General features: G+C 38.5%; 1 protein-coding gene across 5 annotated transcripts in view; it reads left to right on the top strand.

The window, feature by feature from the left end:
- MRTFA (myocardin related transcription factor A) overlaps positions 1 to 26,496 on the top strand; it is a 169,817-nt gene that overhangs the window by 53,900 nt on the left and 89,421 nt on the right. For 2 of the 5 annotated variants that reach the window (XM_036019657.1, XM_036019656.1), the window contains exons 2-3: positions 1,584 to 1,598; positions 5,070 to 5,331. In XM_036019657.1, the coding sequence (XP_035875550.1) occupies positions 1,590 to 1,598; positions 5,070 to 5,331 (271 nt within the window). In that variant the 5' untranslated portion in view covers positions 1,584 to 1,589. Of the gene's footprint in view, positions 1 to 1,583; positions 1,599 to 5,069; positions 5,332 to 16,388; positions 18,335 to 26,496 lie in introns of those variants that run through there. The other 3 variants (XM_028532989.2, XM_028532988.2, XM_036019660.1) reach the window with 2 other exon arrangements.

Raw genomic sequence — 26,496 nt, 5'->3', positions numbered from 1 at the left:
TAGGTATTCGCCAGGACAGGGTCACCCAGGTCACTGCATTGTGGTGCTGTATGTGGGGGAGGGTTGCAAGAGAGAACAGTGCTGCTTGCTTGGCTCTTGGCTGGCTTTTGGTCACTTCCCCCACTACCCACAAGCAAATTGGGCCCTTCTGGTGCTGATTCCCAGGTGGGTGGGCTTGTGTACGGTCTAGGACCCTGTGGGTGTCTCCAACGAACTCTCCTGTGAGGCTGGGAGTTTCTCCTGCAGCCCCAACCGCCCACAAGTTTTTACCGCCAGAGGTTTTGAGGCTTTATTTCTCCATGCTGGAACCCTGGGTTTCACAGTCTGTGTTGCTCCCTAGTTGTTCTTCCTGGTTATCTGCATGCAAATGTGGGACTGCCCACTTCGCCAGCTACTTCCTCACCCTCCTTGCCCTCCAGCCTCCTCCTTGCCCTCCAGCCTCCGCCTTGCTGCCCCAGGACCTTCTGCCCTGGCTGCCTGTCTCTGCCCCTCCTACCAGTGTGGATGAATGTTTAACTGTTTAATTCCTTGGTTGGTGGACTTCCATACAGTTCTATTTTCTGGCAGTTCTGGTTATTTTTTGTTTTTAAATTTGTTGTTGTCCTTGTGGTTGTGCGAGGAGGCACAGTGTATCTTTCTACCTATGCCTCCATCTTGGATGGAAGTCCCTCTCTTAAGAATATTTTAAAGAATAGATATTTTCTTCTTCCACACTCAATGAATAATATGGGTTAGCTTAGTATAATTATTTTAAAAACTAAAAAATATGTTTATTGATTTTAGAAAGAGAGGAAGGTGGAGAGAGATAGAGAAACATCAATTGGCCACCCCCCACATGCACTGCAACCGGGGATTGAACCCAAAACCTAGTATGTGCCCTGACCAGGGATTGAACCCTAACCTTGTAGTGTATGGGATGACGTTCCAGCCAACTGAACTACAATGACTGGGACAGTAAATTATTTTTTTAAGAAGAGATCTTGCTAGACCATTTTTAAATTTTTGTGGTAAAAAACCCCACAACGTTAAATTTACCATCTCAGTCATTTCAAAGTATGCAGCTCTGTAGTGTTAAGTAGTTTCACATCGTTGTACAACAGATTACTAGAATTTTTCCATCTTGCAAAGCTGAAACCCTATACCCAGTAAACACTATTGCCAGGACATTTTTAATGAAAAAATAATTCATTTTAAATATTCATTTACATATTAACATTGAATGTATTGTCTCTTTTCTGATCATGTAAAGAATGAATTGTGAGACAGTATTTTATTTTTTCTCTTTATCTGGTAAACACTGAAATTGCTGGTACTCTTTCATTTGACACCCCCCCCCTTCAGTAGCACAAAATTTTACTTAGACTAAGTTCTAGTAGCACAGATATTAGTTAAGTCTGAAATAATGGGGTTTTGCTGTTTGGTTAAGAACTTTATATGAAATTATGATTCTATCCCAACAGTTTAACTAGAGTACTTAAATGCAGTGAGGCTTGCTGATTGCTTTCCTTGACTTTTTCAAACATTCTAGGTGTTTCCGTATCTTTTTTTTAATCCTTACCTGAGGTTATGTTTATTGATTTTAGAGAGAGATGGAGGGGGTAGGGGGGAGAGAGAGAGAGAGAGAGAGATAGAGAGAGAGAGAGAGACAGAGGGAGATCTTGACATGAGAAACATAGATCAGCTGCCTCTTGTACACATCCCGACTGGGGATTGAACCCATAACCTAAGCATGTGCCCCTACTAGGAAATGAACCTGCAATCTTTGTGCATGGGTTAATGCTCCCACCAGTGGAGCACCCTGGCCAGGGTGTGTTTTTCTATCTTTCATGAAGTCTTCCTTTATCATTCAGATTTCTCTCAAGATTTTCCTGTCTTGTGTCCCAGATTATTTTTATGTATCTTTCATTTGCTTCTGCCTTTGTTCAGACAAGCATTTATTGTGTGCCAGTTAATGTGCAAACAGTATCTGCAGGGTCTTTCTTCAGTTGTTACTATCTCAGTTAAATTTCTCAGTTTTTTAATGAGAGGAATGAACTCATATAATCCATGATTGAATAATAACTCCCTCCCCCCAGATTTATTGAAACATAATTGACATACAGCATTGTGTAAATTTAAGGCATATAGCATAATGACTTAACATACATGTATTGCGAAATGATTATCACAGTTAGTTGGCATCCATCATCTCTTATAGATACAAAAAAGAAAAACTTTTGTGTGTGTGTGTGTGTGTGTGTGTGAGAGAGAGAGAGATGAGAACTCTTGGTACTTACTCTCTTAATAAGTTTCAGATATATCATACAGCAGGGTTAACTATGGTCATCATGTTATACAGTATATCCCTAGGTCTTACTTACTTATGAGTGGAAGCTTGTACCTTTTGACCACCTTCATCCATTTTTCTCACTCCCCACCTCTGGTACCCACAGATCTGATCTTTCTCTCTCTTTTTTTTTTTTAGTTCGGATTTTTTGCAGGGGGTGTTTTTGTTTTTAGATTCCACGTATAAGTGAGATAACACAGTATTTGTCTTTCTCTATTAGACTTATTTCACGTAGCATAATGACCTCAAGGTCCATCCATGTAGTCGCAAAGGACGGGATTTACTTCTTTTTTATAGCTGAATAATATTTCATTGAATATTAACAACTGTTGATTGAAAACCTACTACTGTATATGAAGCCACCTTTCCTGGGTCATATGGCTGAAGTTTTGATACTGTCCTCCTACTAAGAGTTGTCACATATGATCAGGGTGGGGAAGGGTATTGAGGATTACTGTCCTAAGGTGTTTAGGTCTCAGAGGATCCTTGAATCTTTAAAGTTTAATACGATTTTATTTATTTATTTTTAGACAGAAGTGAAGGGAGAGAGAAAGAGAGGAAGAGAAATATCAATCTGTGGTTGCCTGTCATGCAGCCCCCACTGGGGACCTGGCCTGTAACCCAGGCATGTGCCCTGACTGGGAATTGAACCAGTGACCTTTTGGCTCGCAGGCTGGCACTCAGACCACTGAGCCACACCAGCCAGGCTGAGTCTTTTTCAGTTTTAAAAGGCTGTTAAGGAAAGCAGACATGCTTTTTCAGGGTCACTGGCAAAGAATACTGAGCCAGATGGGTTAATCATGTATAGGAATTGTTTCTGTCCCAGTACACACACAGACATGGCTTAAATTATGGTAAGTCATGGGAAAAATGGGAAAAATAATATTTGAAGGTTTGATTCTGAATTTTCTTAGTGTATATCTGTTGGTTTTTAATTCCTAAAAATTGTTTAAACCCTTAAAAAACAATTCTTTTTTAAAAATGTTATTTATTCATTTTTAGAGAGAGAAGAGAAAGAGAAAGAGAGGGAGAGAAATATCAATGTGTGGGTTGCCTCTTGTGCACCCCATACTGGGGACTTGGCCCGCAACCCAGGCATGTGCCCTAACTGGGAATCGAACCGGCGACCCTTTGGTTCGCAGCCCACGCTCAACCCACTGAATTATACCAGCCAGGGCTCCAAAAAAACAATTCTTTTCCCAATGTTTGCCCATATTTACCTCTTAGACTATTGGGTTCCTAAATTTTTTTCTTTTGAACTTGCCTTATTCAGGTCTTCTTCCAGCCTTTTTTGAGCAGAGTCCTCAATATCTTTATTCTCTTTAATGCCACTTTCTCCCCATCTTAATTGCTCTTATCAGGATGTTTTCCAAATGTAATAACATTTTACATGTTATGAGGTATATCAAACAGAACTATAATCAGGTTTGGGCATACTGTATCCTTACATGAAGGTAGAATGTGATGGTCCTTTTAGTTTTTAATGCCTTTCTTTACGACTTTGCAATATCATGTTGATTTCTTCATCTGAAGTAAATTAGACTAAGGTCTGCAGAGAACTAACTCCTAGGGCCCCCCTTTCTGTAGAACTATAGCTTTTTCATTATAAAAGCAATATATATTTTATTACAAAAACATAAAAACACCTAAGTGTTTTAGGGAAAAATTGGAAACTAAAGAAAGTAAAAAGAGAAAACATGTTCATGGTCCAGTCAAACTTGTTTTGTTTTAGTATACTTCCTAATAGTCTTTTTTTTTTTGTAAAACATTTTTATATATAAGTATGCTTTTTAAAAAGATTTTATTGTTTATTTTTAATTTAATTTTGGAGAGAGGGGAAGACAGGGAGAAAGAGAGGGAGAGAAACATCGATGTGCGAGAGAAATGTCCCTTGATTACCTCTCACACATCCCCAGCTGGGGACCTGGCCCACAACCCAGGCATGTGCACTGACTGGGAATCAAACTGGCGACCTTTTGGTTCACAGGCCAGCGCTCAGTCCACTGCACCACACCAGCCAGGGCCTATCTTTTCTTATACTTAACTTTAGATAAACGTTTTCCACATTTTAAATGCTTTATAAAAATTATTGTTAATTGCATAGGATTTGGTGAATAAATATATTCTTAATTCACTTAATCATTAATTCCCATGTTGGTGAAGAGACTTTCATATTGTATGTACTTGTCATTTTTAAAGATCTTGTTCTTTCCCTTGTTGCTAGGTGTTTTGTTTTTAATATCCTGTTCCTGGATACCATGACCAAACATTCATGTAGACTAATGCCCATCATCAAACAGATATCTCTGTATTTCGTTATGGAATCTAATGGCTTGAGAATTGTTTTCTTAAAGAAATTTTCTCCCCCAGATTGTATTGGTACAACATGATACCCTTATTCTTTGTGGATACTTATTAAGTGTTGTTTCTCAAGTTACTTGTCTTAGTAGTTGGGAGGTAACACTGATCTCATAGCTGGTTCTCCTGGGCCACCATTTCCTTGTATTTCAGTTATATGTTGTCCTCCTGAGTGAGGTAGCTGAGGACAGCATCAGACAGTATCTTATGCACTCTGTGTACATAGTTAATTTAAAAATGATGCTACCTTACTTTACAAAAAGTTTTTAAGAATAATGGTAGCTTGCTAAGAATATAATTTAAAATATTAGTATTCAGCTTATACTTAGTGGAATAATTTCTTCACAGTAACATCTCAACTTTTTGTTTCTCCTTTCATTTCCAGGTTGCCATCACGAAAGCCAAAGTGGATTTCTCCAGTGTAGTGTGCCTGCCCCCTTCCGTCATTGCTGTGAATGGGCTGGACGGAGGAGGGGCTGGCGAAAATGACGATGAACCGGTGCTCGTGTCCCTGTCTGCTGCTCCCAGTCCCCAGAGCGAAGCTGTTGCCAATGAACTGCAGGAGCTCTCCTTGCAGCCCGAGCTGACCCTCAGCCTCCACCCTGGCAGGAATCCCAATTTGCCCCCACTCAGTGAGCGGAAGAATGGTGAGTACACATGGAGTTCTTGTATTGCCTGATTTGAACCAGGGTCTTCATATAGAGCCTTACTTTATTTCGTGTCTCTTAAAAGTTTTGTATAATCTTATTATTTCTTGTAAAACAGAGAAATAACAAGTTTGGGTGATCGTTATAAACCCAACATCTTCTTCCTGGGTTATTATAATTACTTTCTAATTTGTCTTCCTACTTTTTTACTTCTCCCTCCCCACCCCTTCCATAAATTCATTAATTCAGCAAATATTTATTGAACATCAGTGTATTATAAACTGTGCTAAAATTAGGGAGTAATTTGTGTTGAATTGTGTGTGATTGTAGTTTTTTTCATTACTATATATATAATCCATTTTATGAATATACTGAAATTTGTCCATTTTACTTCTTTTTTTTTAATCCTCACCCAAGTATATATTTATTGATTTTAGAGAAAAGGAGGGAAGGGAGGGAGGGAGAAAGAGAGAGAGAGAGAGAGAGAGAGAGAGAGAGAGAATAGGTGTGAGAGAGAAACATTGATCAGTGGACTCTTGTACACTCTTCAACAGGGAATCGAACCTGCAGCCTTTTTGGTGTATGGGACAAGGCTCCAACCAAATGAACCACCCAGCCAGGGCATCCATTTTACTTTCAGTGGATATTTGGGACTATTATGAATCATGGTGCTATGAAATTCTTATACATAACTTTTTGTATACTTGTTGGGATTTTGACTTGAAATCTATCATTTATAGGTTAATGAGAAGAATATACATTTTAAATATTGGGTATCCTCAATTAGTTATCTCTCCAATTAAATAGGTCTCCTTTAATATCTTTCCATAGAGTTTTATAATTTCTCCATAAAGGTCATACAAATATTTTACTAGGTTTATTCCTGGATATCTTTTTTTTTTTGGTGGACATTATAAAAGGTATATTTTTAGAAAATATTTTTGGACTGTTTGATGCTGGGAAATCGAAATACCCAAACCTTTTCAAAAACTCCTGTTGCTTTTCTACATCTGTGCCGGCTGTTTGACATAGACTCCCCCTTTCTTGCCAATAATTCATGTTTAGGCATTGCTCCCTTTGAAAAGCATGTCCTAACTCATACTCCTTGTTAGGTGTTTCTCTTTTGATTTGCCCAGTGGCCCTTTATCATTGTACTTTATCACCTCAAATTATAATTGGAATTTTCCACTCAGCAATATGAGTGAGCCTTTGAAAATTGAAATTAGACATTGTTACACTCCTCGCAAACACCCTGCAGTACCTTCCTGTGAGGCTTATGATGAAGTTATAGGTCTTGTGATGAGGCGCTGGTGTCCTCTGTGACCTGACTTCTTATCTCTGTCCTCTCGCTCTCTCTACTCTGTTCCAGCCACACTGACTTCCTTGCTGTTTTTTGAACACATCGACTGTACTCCCTGTCCCAGGGCCTTGATACTTGCTGTGTCTTTACTGAAGTGCCTGCACAAATGTCATGTCCTTAGGGAGGCAATCCCTATCTATTTTATAAAATAGCACCTCCCATTATTCTCTGTCTTGCCTTGTCCTCCAACCACTTATTTTGTTGGGTATATGTGTGTGTTTATTTTCTGTATCTCCCTTTACCCCCAGCTGATAGTATATTTCATAAACCCAGAAACTTTATTTTGCTTACAGTTTATCTAACATCTGGCTCATAGTGGGCATCAAGTAAATATTTGCTGAATGAATAAATTACTGATTTACTTATGTGTCTCACTAGAGGCAAGAACTCTTAATTTTTATATCCATAGTGGGAAAAGTAATGGAAACTCAAGCAGTTTTTATTTTGGGAATCAGTGAACACTAAAGCAAGGGGTTTTTTTTTTTCGGTGTGTTCTTTTCCCATTCGTAATTTCTACTTTTCCCCCTGACAAATGGCAGAGAGTTCAGCTGATTTATATATGTTAAGGGGGAAGATTTAATCCAAAGGGAAAAGCCGAAGACAGAAAAAGAGAAAGAATAACTGATACAGCAAGGTTCCTGTGGAGATGGGAGAGGATGGGACCCAAAGGCATTGGCTTTGCCTTGAGCAGGAGTCGAGACCAGCATTCCTCAGGGATGGGAGAAGTGGCAGTGAATGTGATGACAGACAGCAAACGACAAACCTCCTGTATCTTGCTTGGGCAGGAAGCGGGGAAAATTGGTGCGGACAGCTGTGATGGTCTCAGAGGAGAAGAAGGCAGCTGTTGCTATTGGGACAGAGGTGTTAGGCTATCTTCAGCCTTTCTCTTTCGACTCTTTGTCCTATATATCAATTGGATTTTTCCCATTTTGAAAAACAACTCTAACCTTCCCTTTGGAGTCAAGCTCCTGAAAGACTAATTTACAGGCATTGCCTTTACTTTCTCACATTGTGGAGACTTCACTGCATTCTGGCTTCTGTCCCTACCTACTTCAGAAACTGATGTTGCCCAAGCCATTAGTGTTCTTTTCATTGTAGATCAGTCAGATAGGCACTCTTTATTCTGTTGGCCTCTCTGCAGCATTTGATATGGATGACTACTCCGTCAGACCTGAGACTTTTCCTCTGCTGACTTCTATGACATTCCTCTTTACTGACTTTTTAAGCTCTGCCTTTCAAGCCACTTTTTTCCTGGCTCAGACCTTTTGCTATCTTTCTCTGCCCATACCCATCTTTTAAATCTTGTTGCTCCCTAGTGTTCAACCCTAGGGCTTCTTTGCTTCTTACTCCATATCTTTACCTTGAATGATTTCCTGTACAACTTTGGTTTTAACCACCGTTATGTGCTGTTGGTTCCCATCTTATACAGGGGTGGGCAAAAGTAGGTTTGTAATACATGCATACGTACTTACATATATGCATATAATAATTAACAAATAACACAAGAATGAACTCTTTCATGTACTCATGACTGTAAATCTACTTTGCCCACCCTGTATGTCCAGGCCAGGCCTCTCCCCTGAGTTTCAGTCTCATATGTTTGGCTGTCTGTTGGACACTTCCACTGGACATGCCACGGACTCAGTATGCTCCGAGTTAAACTCATGATCTTACCTGTAGTTCCTGCTGAATTCTCCATTGTAGGAACTGGTACCACCTTCTATCCAGATGTTCAAACCAGGGGGTTGTTTGTTTTGTTTTCTTTGTAAATGAAAACTTTTAAGGCTTTGTTTTATAATAAAATAAAACATAGGGAAAAAAAGAAAATAAAAATTCCCTCATAATTACACAGTTAGTTCATTGAGGGCCAGTGTTGTATATATATGAACTGCTGTTCATATGTATTCTGTCAGTTTTTGTTTGTTCATTTGTTTATTGACTTTATACAAATATAGCCTGTATAAATTATTTTCATAAAATATGAGATGTTTCTATATCATTCAACAGTCTTAGAAAACATTTTTCTCTGCTTGATATTTGAATTGGGTGTGTACAACATTTAGCCAATCCCCTATTATGAGACCCTTGCATTGTTTGTATTTATTTATTTAATCCTCACCAAAGGACATGTTTATTGATTTTGGAGAGAGAGGAAGGGAGAGAGAAACATCGATCATTTGCCTCCTGTGTGCACCCCAACCGTGGATCAAACCCGCAGCCTAGGTGCCCTGACTGGGAGTTAAACTCGCAACTGTGTGGTGTACGGGACACCGCTTCAACAGCTGAGTCGCTGGCCAGGGCTGTTTTTATTTTCTTAGTGGTGTAAATACTATTGTGGTAAACATCTTGGCATAGAAATCTTGGTGCATATAACTGGAGGATAGATTCCCAGAAGTAGGTAAAAAGATTTGGACGTAAAGAACATTTTCCCTTTCTGATTATGTAAGTAACATGTTTAGGTATGAAGTTTTTAAATTTTTTAAAATCAGCATTTCCAAAATTTCCTTCAGAAAATTATAACATGATTTTTTGAAATAATTTTTTATCCCATCTTCCTTCTACCCCCTTGTCTGTCTTCACATTTATCAGTTACCAGTTTTTGCAGATCGTGCAATGTTCACAGCTACTGAATTTATCCTTTTGTTGCCATCTTTACAGCTACCACTTAGTTCAGATGCTTTATGACAATGTCCTTCTAACTGGTCTCCTGTCTTCTTTATTTTTTAGAGAGAAGGGAAGGGAGAGAGAAAGCAAGGGAGAGAAACAGTGATGTGAGAGAGAAACATCCATTGGTTGCCTCTTGAATACACCCCAACTGGGGGACCAGGCAGCAACCCAGGCGTGTGCCCCGACCAGGCATTGAAAGGGCAACTTTCCACTTTGCTAGACAGCATCCAGCCAACTCAGCCACACCGATCAGGGCTCCCCTTTTCTAATCTTGTCCCTGTGGCCACTGGAATGACCTTTCTAAATCATAAATGTGGTTACTGCCTTCTTGCTTGAAGTCACTTTGGTTCCCCATTTTCTTTATGCTCCACAGCATGGCAAACCAGGTACTTCATAGCCAGCTTCTGTCCGCCCCTTGTCTGTTCCCACTCACAATAACTGATTTGGGATTTCCCATAAGAGACACACGTTCACATCTCGGTTCCTCTTCCTGTCCTTTTTTTTTCTTACTGGAATGACCATTCTTCTCTTCTGTCTGACATTTCTTTTTCAGTCAAGAATCTGGGGGTGCTTTCTTCAGGACTTCTTCCTCAGACTCCCTGCTTAGGTCAGGAGTTTGCTCTTTCAGTTTTCTCCCAAAGTACCCTGTGCATAATTATCTACTTATTTGTTATTATGTTTGAGTAGATGAGAAGCTTTGTGAAAGCAGGGATTACAGTCTGTCTTGCTTACTGTGTTATCTTTAGTGCTAGCCAGAAACTTTAGACTGCTAATGAGTTAACTAGGGTTCCTGTTAAATGCAGATTCCAATTTTTAGAGCTGGGTGAAGCCTGAGATTGTAACCAGCATCCACGTTGATGCCGTTGCTGTTGCCACATTTTAAGTAGTAAGGTCTTAGAATATAGTGTTTGATAAATATTTATTGGATACATGAGCAAATGATGATTGATGAAACGAACTAGTAACTCACTGAAATGTTGACATTTTAGATTTAAGCAATTAAAACAAGAAAGTGATTATTGACTGTCACTAGGCAGAAAAAAAAAACTTGTTTAATTCAGGATTTAGATAATTTGAAAGAAAGACTTTCTGAGTCTGTCTCCATATAAGTAAAAGTGGAGTACTTATTTTATTTTCTTAATTAGCAATAGAACATTTAGACCAGAAGTTTCAAAATTTTTTTAAATTGAAGAACTCTTTAAATTGAAAGTTGTATACCTAAGCCCAGTGTGTAAAACATGTGCTGTGGTTGGATGAAACCGGAATGCAGCAGCCAGACCCCTACTAACTTGGCATCCTTCGTGCCCTCCGGCAGCTCTCAAAGAGCACAAGTTAAAAACTTCGGATCTACATCACCCGTCTACTCTAGTGTCTGAGTCAGCCTCTTCAGTTGCTAGAATGGTTTCCTAACTGCCAGGAGCCCCCTATAGATTAATTGTGATCATACTTAAAGGGAATGTGGGTACTTGAAACTGGCCAGCGAACATAATGGTGTACACAACATAATTATCATTTTGGCAGGAGAAAAGAAACCCAAGAGAATGAAATTGGGTTCAATGTTAGAAAGGAAATAATGGTGAAATACTGTTGGGTTGGCCAAAAGGTGCATTTAGTTTTTTTCTGTAAAATAAAAGACACATTTTTAATTTTCACCAATAACTGTATTGATTTATATATTTTGAGTATGTTGGCTATCTCCTGCTCTTGGCTTCTAGTGGGTAGAGGCCAAGGTGCTGCTAAACATCTTCCAATGCATAAGACAGCCCCAAAGCAAAGAATTACTTGCCTCAAATGTCAGTAGTACCAGGAACCTTCACAAACCACATTGGACACATTCGATCAGTTACTACACCTTCCCCGTGCACTGCACAAATCTGTTTTTTGCTTTTCAGTTGTGTTTTTTACATTTCTTGAATAAACCGCAATATGCCAAAAATGTTGCTTATTTTCTTCCATCTTCAATGTTAAAATGGCTACACCAAAATTCACCAATTTTGATGCTTGTTTAAATGATGCATGTGGATATGACAGCTGTCACAATACAATCTAACAAAATTCTTTCAAATGAAGTTAAAGACAACTAAGCAATACTAGAGCCATTCTGTAGAAAAAAAAATGTAACAGACTTTTTGGCCAACTCAATGATATTAGAACAATGCTGAAGAGAAGAAGAGGGGTTTAATACATAAATAATCTGTAAGAAGTTTCATGACCACAGAAAACACTTGATATAGTGGAGTGCATACCAGTGACCAGAAATGCCAGTGTTCTTGTTTTGTTCAACACATGTGGTATTTGTTTATGTATATAGCTTTAATTCATCCATTTTCATTACTGTATAGTGGATGCTCCCATGGAAAATTATTCCATCGTTTTATAAAAACTCCATTTTGTTGGTGAACTTTTGGGTTGTTGCCAGGTTTGGGTTATTACACGTTTCTGTGGCTGTTCTTCATGTGTCCTGGTACACTCTGCTAATGATATAAAGATGCCTTATGACATTCTTGATTTTCATGTTACTGTTTTCTTATAAGGTTAAATATCTTTTATATCGGCCATTTGGATATCTTCTTTTGTGAAGTGCCTGTTGAAATCTTTGGTCTATTTTTTCCCACTGTTGTCAGTTATTTTTCCTGTGAACTACTAGGAGTTCTTCACATATTTATAATACTAGTTTTTTGTTCTTAAATGTGTTACAGATATCTTTATCGTTCTCTTTATGGTGTCTTTTAAGGATTTCTAAATTAATGTAATTGATTTATGAGTCTTTTATATTTAATGAGTTTTGTGTCTTAATTTTTTGTTTGGGGGTAAAGTAAACCTGAATTTAATTTTTTTCAAATGGACTCTCATTTATTGAAAATACTTTCCCCACTGATCAGCAGAGCTACCTCTTTCATATATCAAGGACCTGCCTATGTGTGGTGTGATTCTGAGCTCAGTCTAGGTTTGCGTGGGTCTTATTTGTCTGTGCCTGCACCAGCACCTCACAGTCCCGATGAAGGTAGCTTCAGCGAGCCCTGTTACATGGGAGAAAGAAGGAAGTCCTCCCACCTTTTTCTTTTTCAAGAGTGTCTTTCCATACGGATTTAAAACTCATGGAGATTTTGATTGGGATTACATTAAATCTATAAACCAATTCGGGGAGAATTAACATTTTTAGAATATTATACTGTGATTGTATATATTTCCTCATTTATTTAGATTTTCTGTAAGGTTGCCAGTGAAGTTTTATAATTTTCTCTGTGGTGGTCTTACACATCTTTGATTAGATTTACTTTTAGAGGTTTCATATATTTTAATGCTATTGTTAGTGTTATCTTTTTTAAAAAATTATTTTTTAACTGTTCTTGCTGATCCCAAATATTTTTCTGAAACAAAATACAGGTATCTGCTATGCTGGTTGGGGTGGGAAGAGTTATATAAAGAGGAGTAAGGAGAGAATGGAAGCGAAAAGAATGTGCTTTGTCCCCTTTCATAGGCTTTTCTTTCCTTTGTGTAAAATTTAGGAAGTACTCATTTGTTTTCCACATGTGTAGCCTGTGGCAGAAAGGGCAGATAATGTAGTTTTTTCCTATAAGTGTATGCACTGTAGCCTTTCATGCTTTAGTGTTGCACAGGAGGTACTAATTAACTGCTGGGAGAAGTAAAAATTTTGAGTGGGCAGTTTCTGATTCAAATTATAACGTTTTCTGGGGGAAAGGAAAGAGCTTTGTTACTATGGTCCTCAGGAAGCTTGGTTGTCAAGGATTTTGTAGATTAGGTGTCCCAGCCATTGTTCAAATGTCCAAATATTAAGCACATCAATTCATTGATTCTGATTACAATGTATTTAGAGCAGGAATCCCCAACTCCAGGGGGTGGATCAGTATCCGTCAGAGGCCTGTTAGGAACCTGGCCAGAAGCAAAGCTCACCTGAGCTCCGCCTCCTGTCCGTCTGCCCTATCCCTGGTCCTCCCCACTCCCTGTCACAGATGGACTGTAGTGTCAAAAAGTTTGGGGACCGCTGATTTAGAGGTAACCTATTTCATCTCAGCATTTAAAGGTAATCAATTTCCCATTCTTGTGTGTTTATCAGATGTTGTGTTAGGTTCCTGGACTAGAGATACCAGGTAGTCTCCCTCATTAAAAAATAAAATAAACAGACACCTCCCAGTGGGTTCCATCTTCCAGAAAAAATTGCTTTTAGTGTATATTTTATTTCCCTCTAGTCTTCTTCCAAATGTATGTTTTAAAAATAACTGAGCCTCATACTATGCTTTTTTCACTTAGCATTGTATAATTTAAAATTTTTTAGATGTCACCGAATGTTTTATAAGTAGCCTTTTTAATGGGTGTATGACAGTTCATTCTGTGGCATCATTTATTCAATCCCCTCACCCGACAGAGATCATTTGCTATTTTGTGTATATCTGTTTATACTACAGTCCATCATAGCCCTGCTGTTTCTCTACTTTCTCCTACTCATTCCCTACAATTTGAGCATTTTCATTGTCATTAGCATTTAATATTGCTGAGGGCATTATTGTGGATGTCCTTGTTTATGTTAGTCCTATACTTCAGTGCTATGGATAATTAGTCTTCATGTAGTTTTCTAAATAATAACACCTTCAGCATGTGTTCTAATGAAAATTGTAGCAGACTGCCTATCTTTTCTTGGTAGGTAGGGGTTCTTTTGTTGTTATGAACTTTCCCCATGCTGTTAGAATTTTCTGTAATAATTAGGCTTTTCATTTCATTTGGCATACATTTATAAATGCTTTCACATCAGACATTGTGCTAGATCTTTTAATACAGAGGCACTAAGTCATGCAGTAAAGAACAATACTATAGGTGGGCACAGGTTCTGGGGGGGTGTAAATGAGGGGTATTTATTATGTTCGTGGAGGGTGTGAGGAGGGTAGGGAAAGTGCCAGGATCAGGGAAGACTTTCTGGAGAAGGCAGCACTTAAGCTGAGTTTTTGGAGATGAATGAGAATCAAGTGGTAGCAAGGATGGGTTTAAATCAAGGCAAGGCTGGAGAGAAAGGAGCACTGTTAAGAAGCTGTTGCTGAAGTACCACCTATGAAATGTTCTTGTGAAAACTTTAACTTGGATTGGGTCAAGCTTCTGTATCTAATTCGTAATTTACTGCAAATACAGGGAATGGAGCATGGTTAAATAACACCATGGGGATACAGTTAGCAAAATCCAAAATGTAGGAAAACAACCTGTTTTTTTCCAACAGAGAAGAGAAGAGAGGAAGGGGGAATCTATAGATTCATGAGAGACTTAAGAGACACATTAGTGAAAATGCAATGTGTTGTCCTTTGTTGGACTCTGATTGGAATAAATCAACCCTAAAGACAGTATCAGACAGTTGGAAAAATGAGCATTAATTGGGTAGTTGATGATATTAAGGGATTTTAAAAATTTTAGATGCAGTATTGGTGTTGTGCTTTGTTAAAAATACTATGTTTTATATGTACAGAATAAAGATTAAATTAGATGATACTTAGAATTGGCCTTATAGTGATCCAGTGTTGTCTGGGTGCTTCTGTGTGGAGATACGGGGCACGTGTTGACACATTTTGAAGCTAGATGCTGGGGTACATAAAGCTTATTATGCCATTCTTTCTGCCTTTGTGCATGGTTGAACTTTTCTATAATTTTTTTAAAAGCTGTTGCTATACTCCAGACAGGAATTGTTAAAGCCCTGAAATAAAGCACTGGTTGTAGGGATGGAACAAAAAGGATGGATTTGAGGAATAAATTATATGATAATCAGTTATACTTGGATGTTTGGGGCTGGAGGGACGGGCGGGAGTCTTAGTTTATGGTTTGGGACCTGAGTGGTGTTACCTAAGTTAGGGGAAATGGAGGCATTGCACCTCGAGGGTTTGAATAGGGTGATGATATTGGAAGTTTGTTTTTGGACGTATGGAGTTTAAGATGTCTGGGTAGAGATACATAGTTGATAGCCTACAGGTGAAGTCAGGGCTAGATATGGATCAGCATGTAGGTGGTAGTTAACCTTAAGGAAGGATGAGATTGCTCAGGGAGAATATGAAAGGGAAGGAGTGGAGAAAGAGGAGCCACTTAGGATTCTGAGAGCAAAGGTCAGAGAGTTAGGAAAACCAAGGAGGTAAGTTTTTAGAAGAGTATGGAAACTATGAGAAATCCAGTCTGAAGGTCAAGTGAGATTAGAACTTGTTTAGTTCCTCTTTTTTTTTTTTTAAGATTTTATTTATTTATTTATTTTTAGAGAGGGAACGGGGGTGGGGGGAGGGAGAGAAACATCAATGTGTGGTTGCTGGGGGTCATGGCCTGCAACCCAGGCATGTACCCTGACTGGGAATGGAACCTGCGACACTTTGGTTTGCAGCCCAAGCTCAATCCACTGAGCTACGCCAGCCAGGGCTTGTTTAGTTCCTCTTGATTAGGAACACTAAATTCCTTTGGGGAGCCAGTGGTGGGGGGAAAAGCTTTGTGGATAAACTATTGATATGCCATAGTTATCAGTTCCCTTTAGAGTAGATTAATACTGACTACAGGTCATATTAAATGTGTGTTGATTAGCTAGAGAGTTATGATTAAAAGCAAAAGAACTCTTATTTTATTGAAAATTAAGATCATTACCTCTCATTCCCTTGGAGTCATTAATTTGAAAATCGTGTTCACTTGTGCAGAGACCTTGTCAAAGTTTAGTTCTATTTCTATGAAATTTTTGATAATTTATACAAAAAATAGTGGAACTGAAGCTGCCATAGGAGTTCAAACTTAGAATTGTGAAACCCATCGCTGTGCTCATACTCTGGGGTAAATGCAAAATCTTAGCAGTAAGCAAAGATTATGTTGCGTGTTGTTTCCTTTTTTTTTTTTTAAGATTAATTTTTTACATGTTTTAAAAATAGTCTTTCTTTAGCGCCTTTTATCCCAAAGTTCAGATGACATAAATAATGGGTGTGGAATTACTGTGAAAAAGTTAACCAGTCAGCTGCAATGTTATAGGTTACTGTTGACTCCAGCCATGCAACTGTCAGTATGTATAGGGCCTTCCGAGCTCTCTCAAACAGCAAAGAGAGAAGCTTTGGCAGGAGGGAAACAGCCCTCTGCTTTTCTAGGCACCTTCTGTGCATAGATTTTATAATTTGTATATATTTTCTGGTAAGTGCAGTACTGTGAGAACTTGTTTCATTTAAAATACCCTTACACAGCAAATTGTACAGCCCACATAGGGACAAAAGAATGACTCAGCCTTTTAGGGATGCTTTTCCTTTAGTTGCTAACATCTGACCAGACCATTATGTAGTATGAGAGTTGAAATTTACCCATTTTTCATAAGACAGTTTGAGAGCTTGGTTGCCAGAAGGGGCCAGAGGGAATGATTCTGTCTTTCCAGAGCAGCATGTAGCCCGCACTGGCTGCCACTCTGTTGCCTGTTGAGTCATTCCCACAGTTCTGTATAGAGCTTTTTTTTTTTTTTATGTGATGTTGGAGTGAGAAAGAAAGGGAGTTTTTCTCCCCAACACAGAATATCCACCACCCGAAATTTGCATTACTTTTCTTTTCTAACAATAAAATACTGCCCTCAGTCATTCTGAGAGTTTTCTTTTTTAGTTGTCTCAGTGCTTTCATTTATCATTTGTTTGAATATGGAAACATTTAGGCATTTGCTGGGCTGAGTTTATAGCGATAGGCTGTCAAGATACAGGCCGAGAGTTAACCAGAAAGTTGAGGATTTCTAGGTAAACATATAAACACGGATTTCTAGTTTTTGGCTATTTAAAAGTCAACTAAATATGCTAAAAAGCATCTAAATATTCTTGTAAATATCAGTTAGTAAAAAATACTGTGAAGGGAATGAATGAGCTTATAATTTTGGGTAAGTGAAAATTGCTGTAAAAGGATTTTAGTTTGTTTTTGTTTTTGCCATGAAAGGTAAAGTGCCCATGTTCATTCTAATTTAGAAGATCCCGCGCTGTGGTAGGAAAAAAAGGATTGAAATTTCTTTATCGGGAAAAGGCAATTCATCAGGAAAAGGAAATTCTTATGTATTGGAACTGTTGTCTTATGTGTTCCATATATCCAGCAAGATCATAAAGCATTTTAGAAAAGTCAAATAACATTAGTAAGCTGTCTATACACAGATCATATGTCTCACATAGGAACAAGTCAGGGGTCTTATTGGGGATCGGCAGATCTGAAAGACAGATTACAGCTTTGGAATGTATTCAGATGACTTTTTGAAACAGATATTTTAATTGGAGTGGGGGTGGAGAAATAGTTGAGCTTCTGTGGTTAAATATGCAACTTCCTCAGTCTGTTATCTATAAATATCACATAGGAAAAACCCATTGGATCTCTTTTTCAGAAAACGAACTCACCATACATATTTATTTGGATGTATGTGTTTCTGTGTGCCTGTGCCTCATCCCCACCTCCCGGTAGTGGGTCAGTAATTGAGCTCTTTCTTTCACAGGATTGAGGATTGTGTTTAATCTGTTGCTCTATGCTGCATAGCAGCAGAGTCCCTTAAACTAAGATTGGGAACAGAACCTCATCCTCTCTTTTTTAAAAGAGAAGGGGGGAAAAGCAGTTGATGGCTTTTCTGAAGGTCTCTTTCTGTATTCCTCTTTCCTTCCTCCCGCCCCCACCCCCCCAGACAAATAGCAAGGGGAGGAGCTCCCTCACCCTTCTAACCACACTTCATATGTCTTGACTTAAGAGCTTTTTTTGGTTTCCTGTCGGCAGTAATTCAACTCTGTGCCATCTTGACTTGTCTGAAGGGTGCTGGAGAAGGGGAGTGAGTCCTCACAGTCTGATTTGAGCACAAGGCATGAGACTGGATTTACGAAAGCGTCAGTAGTCTCTGAAGACAACATCTTTCTTCTGCGACTGTGAATTTTTTCATTGTATTTGTGGGCTGTTGTCTCTGAGAAGAATCTGTCATGACTCTACTGGAACCTGAGATGTTAATGATGGCTGTGCAGTCCGGTAATTCCCATGTTTCTTGCAAACCCTATTTGCCATAGATTTCTTAAGAAAGGTTGGGAATATTTACACTTGGATTGGATGGAGATGGGGAGGAAGATAGTTGGGAGTAGATTAATGGCCCAGTAAATGTATTCATTTTCAGATTTTTATTGTAAAAATGCTAATAATGTTTTCTAATTGCAAATTCTAATTATTCAGACAGCTTCAAATTAGATATTTACTGGCCTTAAAACTGTTCAGTGAGGAGATTTATATGGGGGAAAATAACTGTTTTCCTTTAGTCAATTATTTTATTATCTGTGACACTGCTTTTAATGTGAGATAACTTGTTTTTGCTGTTTTATAACATTACTGTCTTTAGGCAATAATACATACTCTATTTTTATGTCTCTATGTGAAAGCATATTTAAAATTTTTTCCTTTGCTGTTCTTTCTCCTTTTCTTTCTTCTTTCTATATTGTCTTTTGGTTCTTTGGAAATGCTCTTGATAACATACAGGATTGAGACTCTAAATTTTGGAGATGGGAAAGTTTGAGCAAGGAGGCAGCAAACAAAGAATGCAGGATTTTGGAAGTTTTTTCTCTAAAAACAGTTTTCCCAACTCAAAAGGATCTTTTAAAACATTTTAAAATTCCAGTTTGTTTTTAATGGTTTGGTTTACTTTTAGTGTTTTTAAATCTGTAAGTTAGATATCTAAAAATAGGGAATGTTCTTTTGTTATTTTTAGACTTTTGCTAAAATGTAGTCTCTAGTGTTTTCCTGTTTCATAGCCTATCTTGATAGATTCATACAAGTGGCATTTGAGGACCTCTTCCCATCCACTGGCCTTAACTCAAAGTAGAATGAGACTCCTTCATTCTGCCAGATACTGTGTCTGGCAGATTTGGTCTCATTGTTGTCCTTGGGGAGCGCTTAGATAGTATGTTGAAAGACACAGATATCCATCTGAAGACAGGATCAGATGCTATCTGTTTAAGCTTTATCGACAGGTAAGGAGCAAAGAGAAAAGATATTGCTACTGTTCTGTTTCTACAAATAAGACCATGATAAGTCATTTATTCATTCGAGTTTTTCTGTTTGTATATGCTATGTGTTCCAGGTTGCCTTTCCTTTTCCTCCCCCAGATCTGTTGAGCTGTGTATTCTAAACAAGATAATATGCTTATCTGAATGTTTCCCATCTGTCTTTGATGAAATAGCTCCCCGTTACACTAACTCAGATTATTTTTTTCCTCTCTGTATTCTGGTTTTGTGTGGACAAGTGCAGAGTTCATCTTAGGGAGTGGATGGTAGCCTTTGAACTCTTTCTTCCTTCTTTCATCATCTTTTACTTACAGCTCACCTCATTCCAGTAACTTTTCTTAATAAACATTAAAAGATAATTTGCTTTCACCTGAGGGGTCTCACTGTTCCCAGCTGGATAAGGGAAAGGGATTTACTTATTTTGTTGTCTTGAGCAAGAGCTGTTTTTCCTATGACATATGTTGGGCAGAGCTAGCTACCCATCTGTTGGACCAACTACTTCATAAAACTTTCAAAGGATAATAGAATGTAAGACAAGTGTAGGTGAAATTGACAGGGGTGTTGGATACAGGTAGGATGGAAGGTCTGCAGAGAACAGCATGTACATGGACCTTTTTTGCATGTGTGTAAAAGTAGAGAAACTGGGTATAGCAAGGAGTAATAGGAAACCAATTTCTGTAATAGTTGTGATTCTTAAATCTTCAAAAACTTGAATGTGTTGGTTTTATGAAATTGCTACTGTTTTCTTAAGCTGTAGCTTTTAGCAGAAGTTAAAGATTATAACAGTAATATGACAGCTGTATTTATGATGGGAAATGAAAGAGCATCTATTATGAAGTGTAACTAAAGCCAGCCTTACTTGTTTTTTTTTTAAGTTCTCATCTGAGGATATGTTTATTAATTTTAGAGAGGTGGGGAGAGAAAGGAGAGAGAAACATTGACTGGTTGCCTCCTGCATATGCCCTGACGGGAGGTTGAACCTACAACCTAGGTATGTGCTCTGACTGGGAATTGAACCCGCAACCTTTTGGTGCACAGGGTGATGCTCCAAACTGAGCCACCTGGCCAGAGCCATTAAAGAAAATTGTCAGGAGATTTACACTATGTGAGCCATAGGCTTTTTAGGAGTAAAATATTTGGGCCTCTATGAATGTATGCTTTATAGGTGAAGCTACTGTTTAATAAGATTTTTAAAGCAATTAAACCTCTTTAAGACAAGATTCAAGATGCAAAATCTTTACCCTAAATTAAACTTTAGGATACTGAATATTATAGCAAAGTTCCAGGGTACATTATATGTTTACTGACAGTTTTCTTGTAGTGTTTGGAACTTGGAGATTTTGGTGAGGCATACTGCATGTAAAGACTTTCATCCTGCTTACTGATGGTGGTCTCTTACTGACCCTTGAGATCCAGTTCAGATATTGCCTTTCTGTGAAACCTCTCTCGACAGAGTCAACCCTTCCTTCTCTTGGTTCCAACACAGCACCACCTTTACAATGTAGACTAATTATCATTATTACCTGCCTCCTTAACTACTAGATTATTAGCTTTTCAAGGCAATATATTCATCTATAGGTTGGCTCCTGACATTGGCATGGGTAGAACCTCAAAGTTTTTTTTTAAAGATTTTATTTATTTATTTTTAGAGAGGGAAGGGAAGGAGAAAGAGAGAGAGAAACATCAATGTGCGGTTGCTGGGGGCCGTGGCCTGCAACCCAGGCATGTGCCCTGACTGGGAATCGAACCTGCGATGCTTTGGTTCGCAGCCCGCGCTCAATCCACTGTGCTACGCCAGCCAGGGCAAAAAAAAATTTAATTTAAATGAATGAAGAATAGCTTGGCATGCTTCCTCCAATAAATAGGCATAGCCATTTAAATTAAGAATTCATCGAAGTGTTTTGGGATCTGTTCTGCATTAAGAAATGAATCCATTTCTATTCACCATCCTGTATCTTAGCCAGTCCTTGTCCAAAGCAGATGCTGTTGAAAGCATGACTTTCAAAATAGAAGTTCTTCCACATCTCAGGATGTGCAGTATGCCCTGTCTTCCTGGGTGTGTATTGCTAGATCTAAGTGTTCTGATCAAGCCACAGTTAGAGGATTAAAGCATCTGTCACCAGTATGGAAACCTATTTAGATCACTGTGATTAGAAAACTAATTATCTTAGACAGATATTTTGAGTCTCATGTATTTTAGAACAGAGAAATTGTGGGGTTCGGCTTTTGACAGCTAATATGTAATGCTTTGAGCAGGCAGGCCCTGTCCCTGCATTCAGCTCGTGCAATCTTAGTTTCTAACTCTGCAACAGTGGCGGGGATTTCCCTTGCAGAGAAGAGGATTGAAGCAGGTCCTTAGGTATGCTTTGGTCCCATGATATACACCTGATCTTGATGAGGCTCAGTTATGGAGCCAGTTTGTTTTTTCTGTCTCTCTCGTGCACGTGTACGCACACATCTACCCACACACACACTGCCCAAACCCTGCCTTCCGCCGCACACTTGTCTACGTATAGGGTATCTCTGGAAGGACTGGAAGAAACTAGTAACAGTGAATACCTCATGGGATTGGTCTGGAAAGAGCATTTTTGTTCCACAAAACAGCTGAGTTCTCTCTATGTTTATTATGATCATGGAATACCCAGTAAATGCAAAAGCATATGTAGAGTGTGTACAACAATATATACAGTCCGCAAACCCGTGGGCACATTACCCAGCCTTAAGAAGCAGAGCACGATATACACTGAAGTCTCCAAGTGCCCTCTTTAACTCGTCCCTTAGAAAACTGTCTTGTTTTCTTTTAACAATATATACCTTTTGAGTCTTTTATTTTGTATACTATATGCATGCTACCTATTCAAAAATATTCATGAATAATTTTAAAGTGTTTCCTTAGTCTGTTTACTCTCTCATTCTTGATGTCTGTTACTTAATTCTTGCATATTTCTTTAACTTCTAGTTCCCTGATCATTATGTTAGAGTTGTCCTCTGAACTGTGTATATTATATAATAGTATGGGTTGGAGGCAGGGGAGTAGTTATTTATAAAAATAAGGTTGAAGGAAAGTGACGGGAAAGCAACTTTTGCCCTTTTTGGCGGCATGTTAGGTCTTTAAGGAGGCGCCCCTTGTTTGTGTTCATGTCGCTCAGATGTCTGTAGAGCTGATGAAGAATTCTAGAGCCCTCAGTACTCCCTGTCTTTTGGATCTCCTAACATCCTAAATATCAATGTAAGCTTTTAAAAAACATGTTTTTGCTTATATTAAAGGGATTTTAGGGTTTGAAGGAAACCTTAGGTGTTTTCTTATTCGCTCCTTTATTCAAAATAAGGAAATCGGCCCATTGAGGTTCATATGTTTCCTGAAGTCACATAAGTCGTGGCAGGCATGGAAGGAGGATTCATTTCCTTACACCCATTACAGTGTTCTTTTTCTTATAACTTACTTACAGAGAAACCATCAGAGACCTTTGATGTGTGATATTGTTTATAATTTTCTTTGGAGATCTTGGTCTTCCTTAGGTTTTCCCATTGGAGGTTTCCATCGCTACTCACATTGACTCACATCTTAAGAGGCAGAAATAAAAACCAGTGCCTAAGTGTCCGCTTCCTGCCCCAGAGAAGTGGAGTCAGATGCTACAGACCCCGTGGTTCTCTGGTGGACCTCTGTCTTGCTCTGTTTTCTCTGGACTCAGTGATGATCTCATACCTTGCTGATGATCTCAGAAGACAGGTAGGCCGACAGACAGCTGTTGTCATCAGTGTTCTGGGTTACATCTTACTCCTCTTTCTCTGACTCACTGATTTATCTTGGGTCCTCTTAGAGTTAGGACCCAGATCAAAGAAATTTGAATTTATCTGTCTCTATCTTTTTTTCCTCCCTCTTGTTTCCTTTTGGATAAGGCAAGCTGTCAAGACCATGAACCACACTTTGAGCTTTATTAGTGCCAAATTATAGAAAGATGAGTCTCATAGTTGTGTTTTTTTTTTGAAGTTCACTTTTATGATTACCACATGCGTTGTTTTTGAAAGGATTTTCTTTATAATAACAAGGAAAAAAATACTAAAACCCCCTGCTTTGCCATCCACAACAAAACCAATTTTCTCTGTCTTGTTCTCAACAAACTAAAGGGCAGTATCAGGCTGAACTTACGGTATCAGGGTGTTGGGCATCCTTAATCTCATGGCAGTCACTACTTATATATGTTCATTTAAAACGAAAGTCAGACCCTATTTCTCCTCACTCAGAACATTCCAGTGGTTCTCATTCACAGAAAAAACTCAAATCCTGATGGTGCCTACAGGATTCTGCATGACCTTCCCCCTTCTCCTATAACTTTCTGACTGCATGCCCTCCGGCTCCCTTGGTTACTCTACCCCAGCTGTGGTGGCCTCTTCGCTATCCCCGCACACCTTCGGGGATTCTCCTATTTCATGGCTTGTGTACTTGAGGTTTCTTGTATGTACATGGGAGCACTTTTTGCTGGGTAGCCTCATGGCTTGCTTCCTCACCGTCTTCAGATCTTTGTTCAAATGCCACTTATTCTGTTGGGCCTTCCCTGACTCATTCTATTTTTAAAGATCCTGCTTTTATTTTTCCTCATACCAGTTATCTGACAGAAGACGTGATTGTTTTTTTATTGATTACTGCTCTCTCCCATTTAAAATCTAAATACTTCAAAGTGAGGGATTTTTCTTTTGTTTTCTGCTGTTTTCAGTGCCTATAAGAGGCCCTCACACATAATATGCACTTAATAATAATTCTTAAATAAATGATTTAATTCTCAGAGTGTGTCTTGGGGACCTCCGTGGGCATCCTTTTCAATGGGCGCAAGATGGAAATGCTATATATTTATAGTAAAATGTTATTTGCCTTTTTTACTGTTGTTTTCTCATTTAGTGTACAATGTAGTTTTCCAGAGGTACATGATGTACAATCTCTCAACAGGTTGAGTTGCAGTATCATATGTGAATATTCAGCTGCCTCTTAGTACATTATTATACACAAAAAAAGATTTGCAAAAATGATAAAACAGTGGCATTCCTTTTACAATTGTTTTTTAATTTTTGAAAATAATATTTTTCATAAAAATATTTGTTAACATGTAGTGGGGTTATTGCTGTTTTTTTTTAACATTTTATTTATTTATTTTTAGAGAGGGAAGGAAGGGAGAAAGAGAGAGAAACATCAATGTGCGGTTGCTGGGGGCCGTGGCCTGCAACCCAAGCATGTACCCTGACTGGGAATCGAACCTGCGATATGTTTTTTTTTTTTTTAATAGTACATCTCTCATCTTTTTCCTCATCTGAGGACATGCTTATTAATTTTAGAGGGGGGGAAGGGAGGGGGAGAAAGTGGGAGAGAAACATTGATATGAGAGAGAAATATCAATTGGTTGCCTCTTGTCTGCACCCCGATGAGGGGCCCTACCTGCAACTAGGCCATGTGCCCTGACTGGAAATCTAATCCATGACCTTTTAGTTTATAGGATGATGCTCTGACCAACTGAGCCACACCAGCCAGTGCTAAGTAATAAATCTTTTAAGTGTCTTTATTTTTAATTTATTCTGAGTACTGCTATGTATAACCCACATAAACAAGTGTGTTATACGTTAGCTTTTTAAAGTTCTCAGTAACTGTAAGAGGTTAAAGGAGTCCCAGCATCAAAAAATTTTGGAAGAGTAGGTATAGTGTTTAAGAGCATGGACTTTGGAGTCCAGGTTTCTTAGCCCTGCTACTAATTAGTTGTGTGACCTTGGGCAAATGACTTAACCTCTCTGTGCTTGTTACTTCACTTGTAAAATAGTAGTAATAATAATGATGATAATAGTAGGAATGCCAACTCAGGAAGTTGTAAGTATTAAATGAATTACTATATGTAAAATGCTTATAACAGTTTCTGACATGTAGTAAATGCTTCATTGATTTTTGATGTTATGGTTTTTGTTGTTATTAGGATTTTGAGTGCAATTAGATGCAGCTACATTTTATTTTTTTGAAAGGATTTTATTTATTTTTAGAGAGGGGAAGGGAGGGAGGGAGGGGGGAGAGAAACATCAATGTATTGTTGCCACTTACATGCCCCCTACTGGGGACTGGCCTACAACCCAGGCATGTGTCCTGATTGGGAATCGAACCAGTGACCCTGTGGTTCACAGGCCGGCACTTAATCCACAGAGCCACACCAACCAGGGCCATTTTATTTATTTTTCAATCTTCCTGGATAGTCTGACAACTTGCCACACCTCTTGATATTTGGCAACTCATAAAAATTTAAAAAAAATTTAACCTTGAAATACTTCTGGGAATTTGTTCTAAGGAAATTATTTTAAAATATGTAAAATTTTATATATGTACAAATCTGTGTACTCTAGCAGTACACGTATTCTTTATAATAGTAAAAATTTTACTTATTTCACTTTTTACCTGAGGAGATGCTTATTGATTTTAGAGAGAGGAGGAGAGAGGGATAGAGGGAGGGTGAGAAATATCCATGTGAGAGAGAAACATTGACCAGCTGCCTTTTGCACATTCCTTGACCAGAGATGGAAGCTGCAACCCAGGCATGTGCCCTGATCGGGAATCAAACCCGTGACCTTTGGTTTACAGGACCACGCTCTAACCAACTGAACTATACCAGCCAGAGCAAAACAACTGAGATTTTAACAGTAGGAAATTGGTTAAATACCTGCTTGTACATTCAGATTCTTGAATACTAATGTAGTCATAAGATTATTTAAAGATCTGGAAAATGTTTATCATTTATCCATATAATCCTAAATTAATGCCTATAAGGTTCTACCTCAGAATGGGTAAGTGGGATTTCATAGGGGATTTTTTTTTCTTTTCAGTTTTACTGTCTTTTTTCTGATTTTCTATCATAAGCATTCATTTCTGTTGTATTCAAATAAAACCCATATTAAATGGGAGGGGAGAGAGAGGGAGGAGTGTGTGTGTGTGTTTGTGTGTATGTACGTACCATAGCTACAGTTAAAAGAGAGAAAATGGCTGAAAACATAGTGTTTTGGTTTAGGAGCTAGAACTGTTCACTTGGGACCTCTGTAGTCAAAGCACCCCACTGACCAAACAATGCATGATAAAGAGGCACTTCATCCCATTAAGCTGTTCGTTCTGACCAGTCC

Source organism: Phyllostomus discolor, chromosome 2 (assembly GCF_004126475.2).
Source record: "Phyllostomus discolor isolate MPI-MPIP mPhyDis1 chromosome 2, mPhyDis1.pri.v3, whole genome shotgun sequence".
Lineage (NCBI taxonomy): Eukaryota > Metazoa > Chordata > Mammalia > Chiroptera > Phyllostomidae > Phyllostomus > Phyllostomus discolor.
The sequence above is the reverse complement of the archived record's forward strand: the minus strand, read 5'-3'. Positions and strand labels throughout refer to the sequence as shown.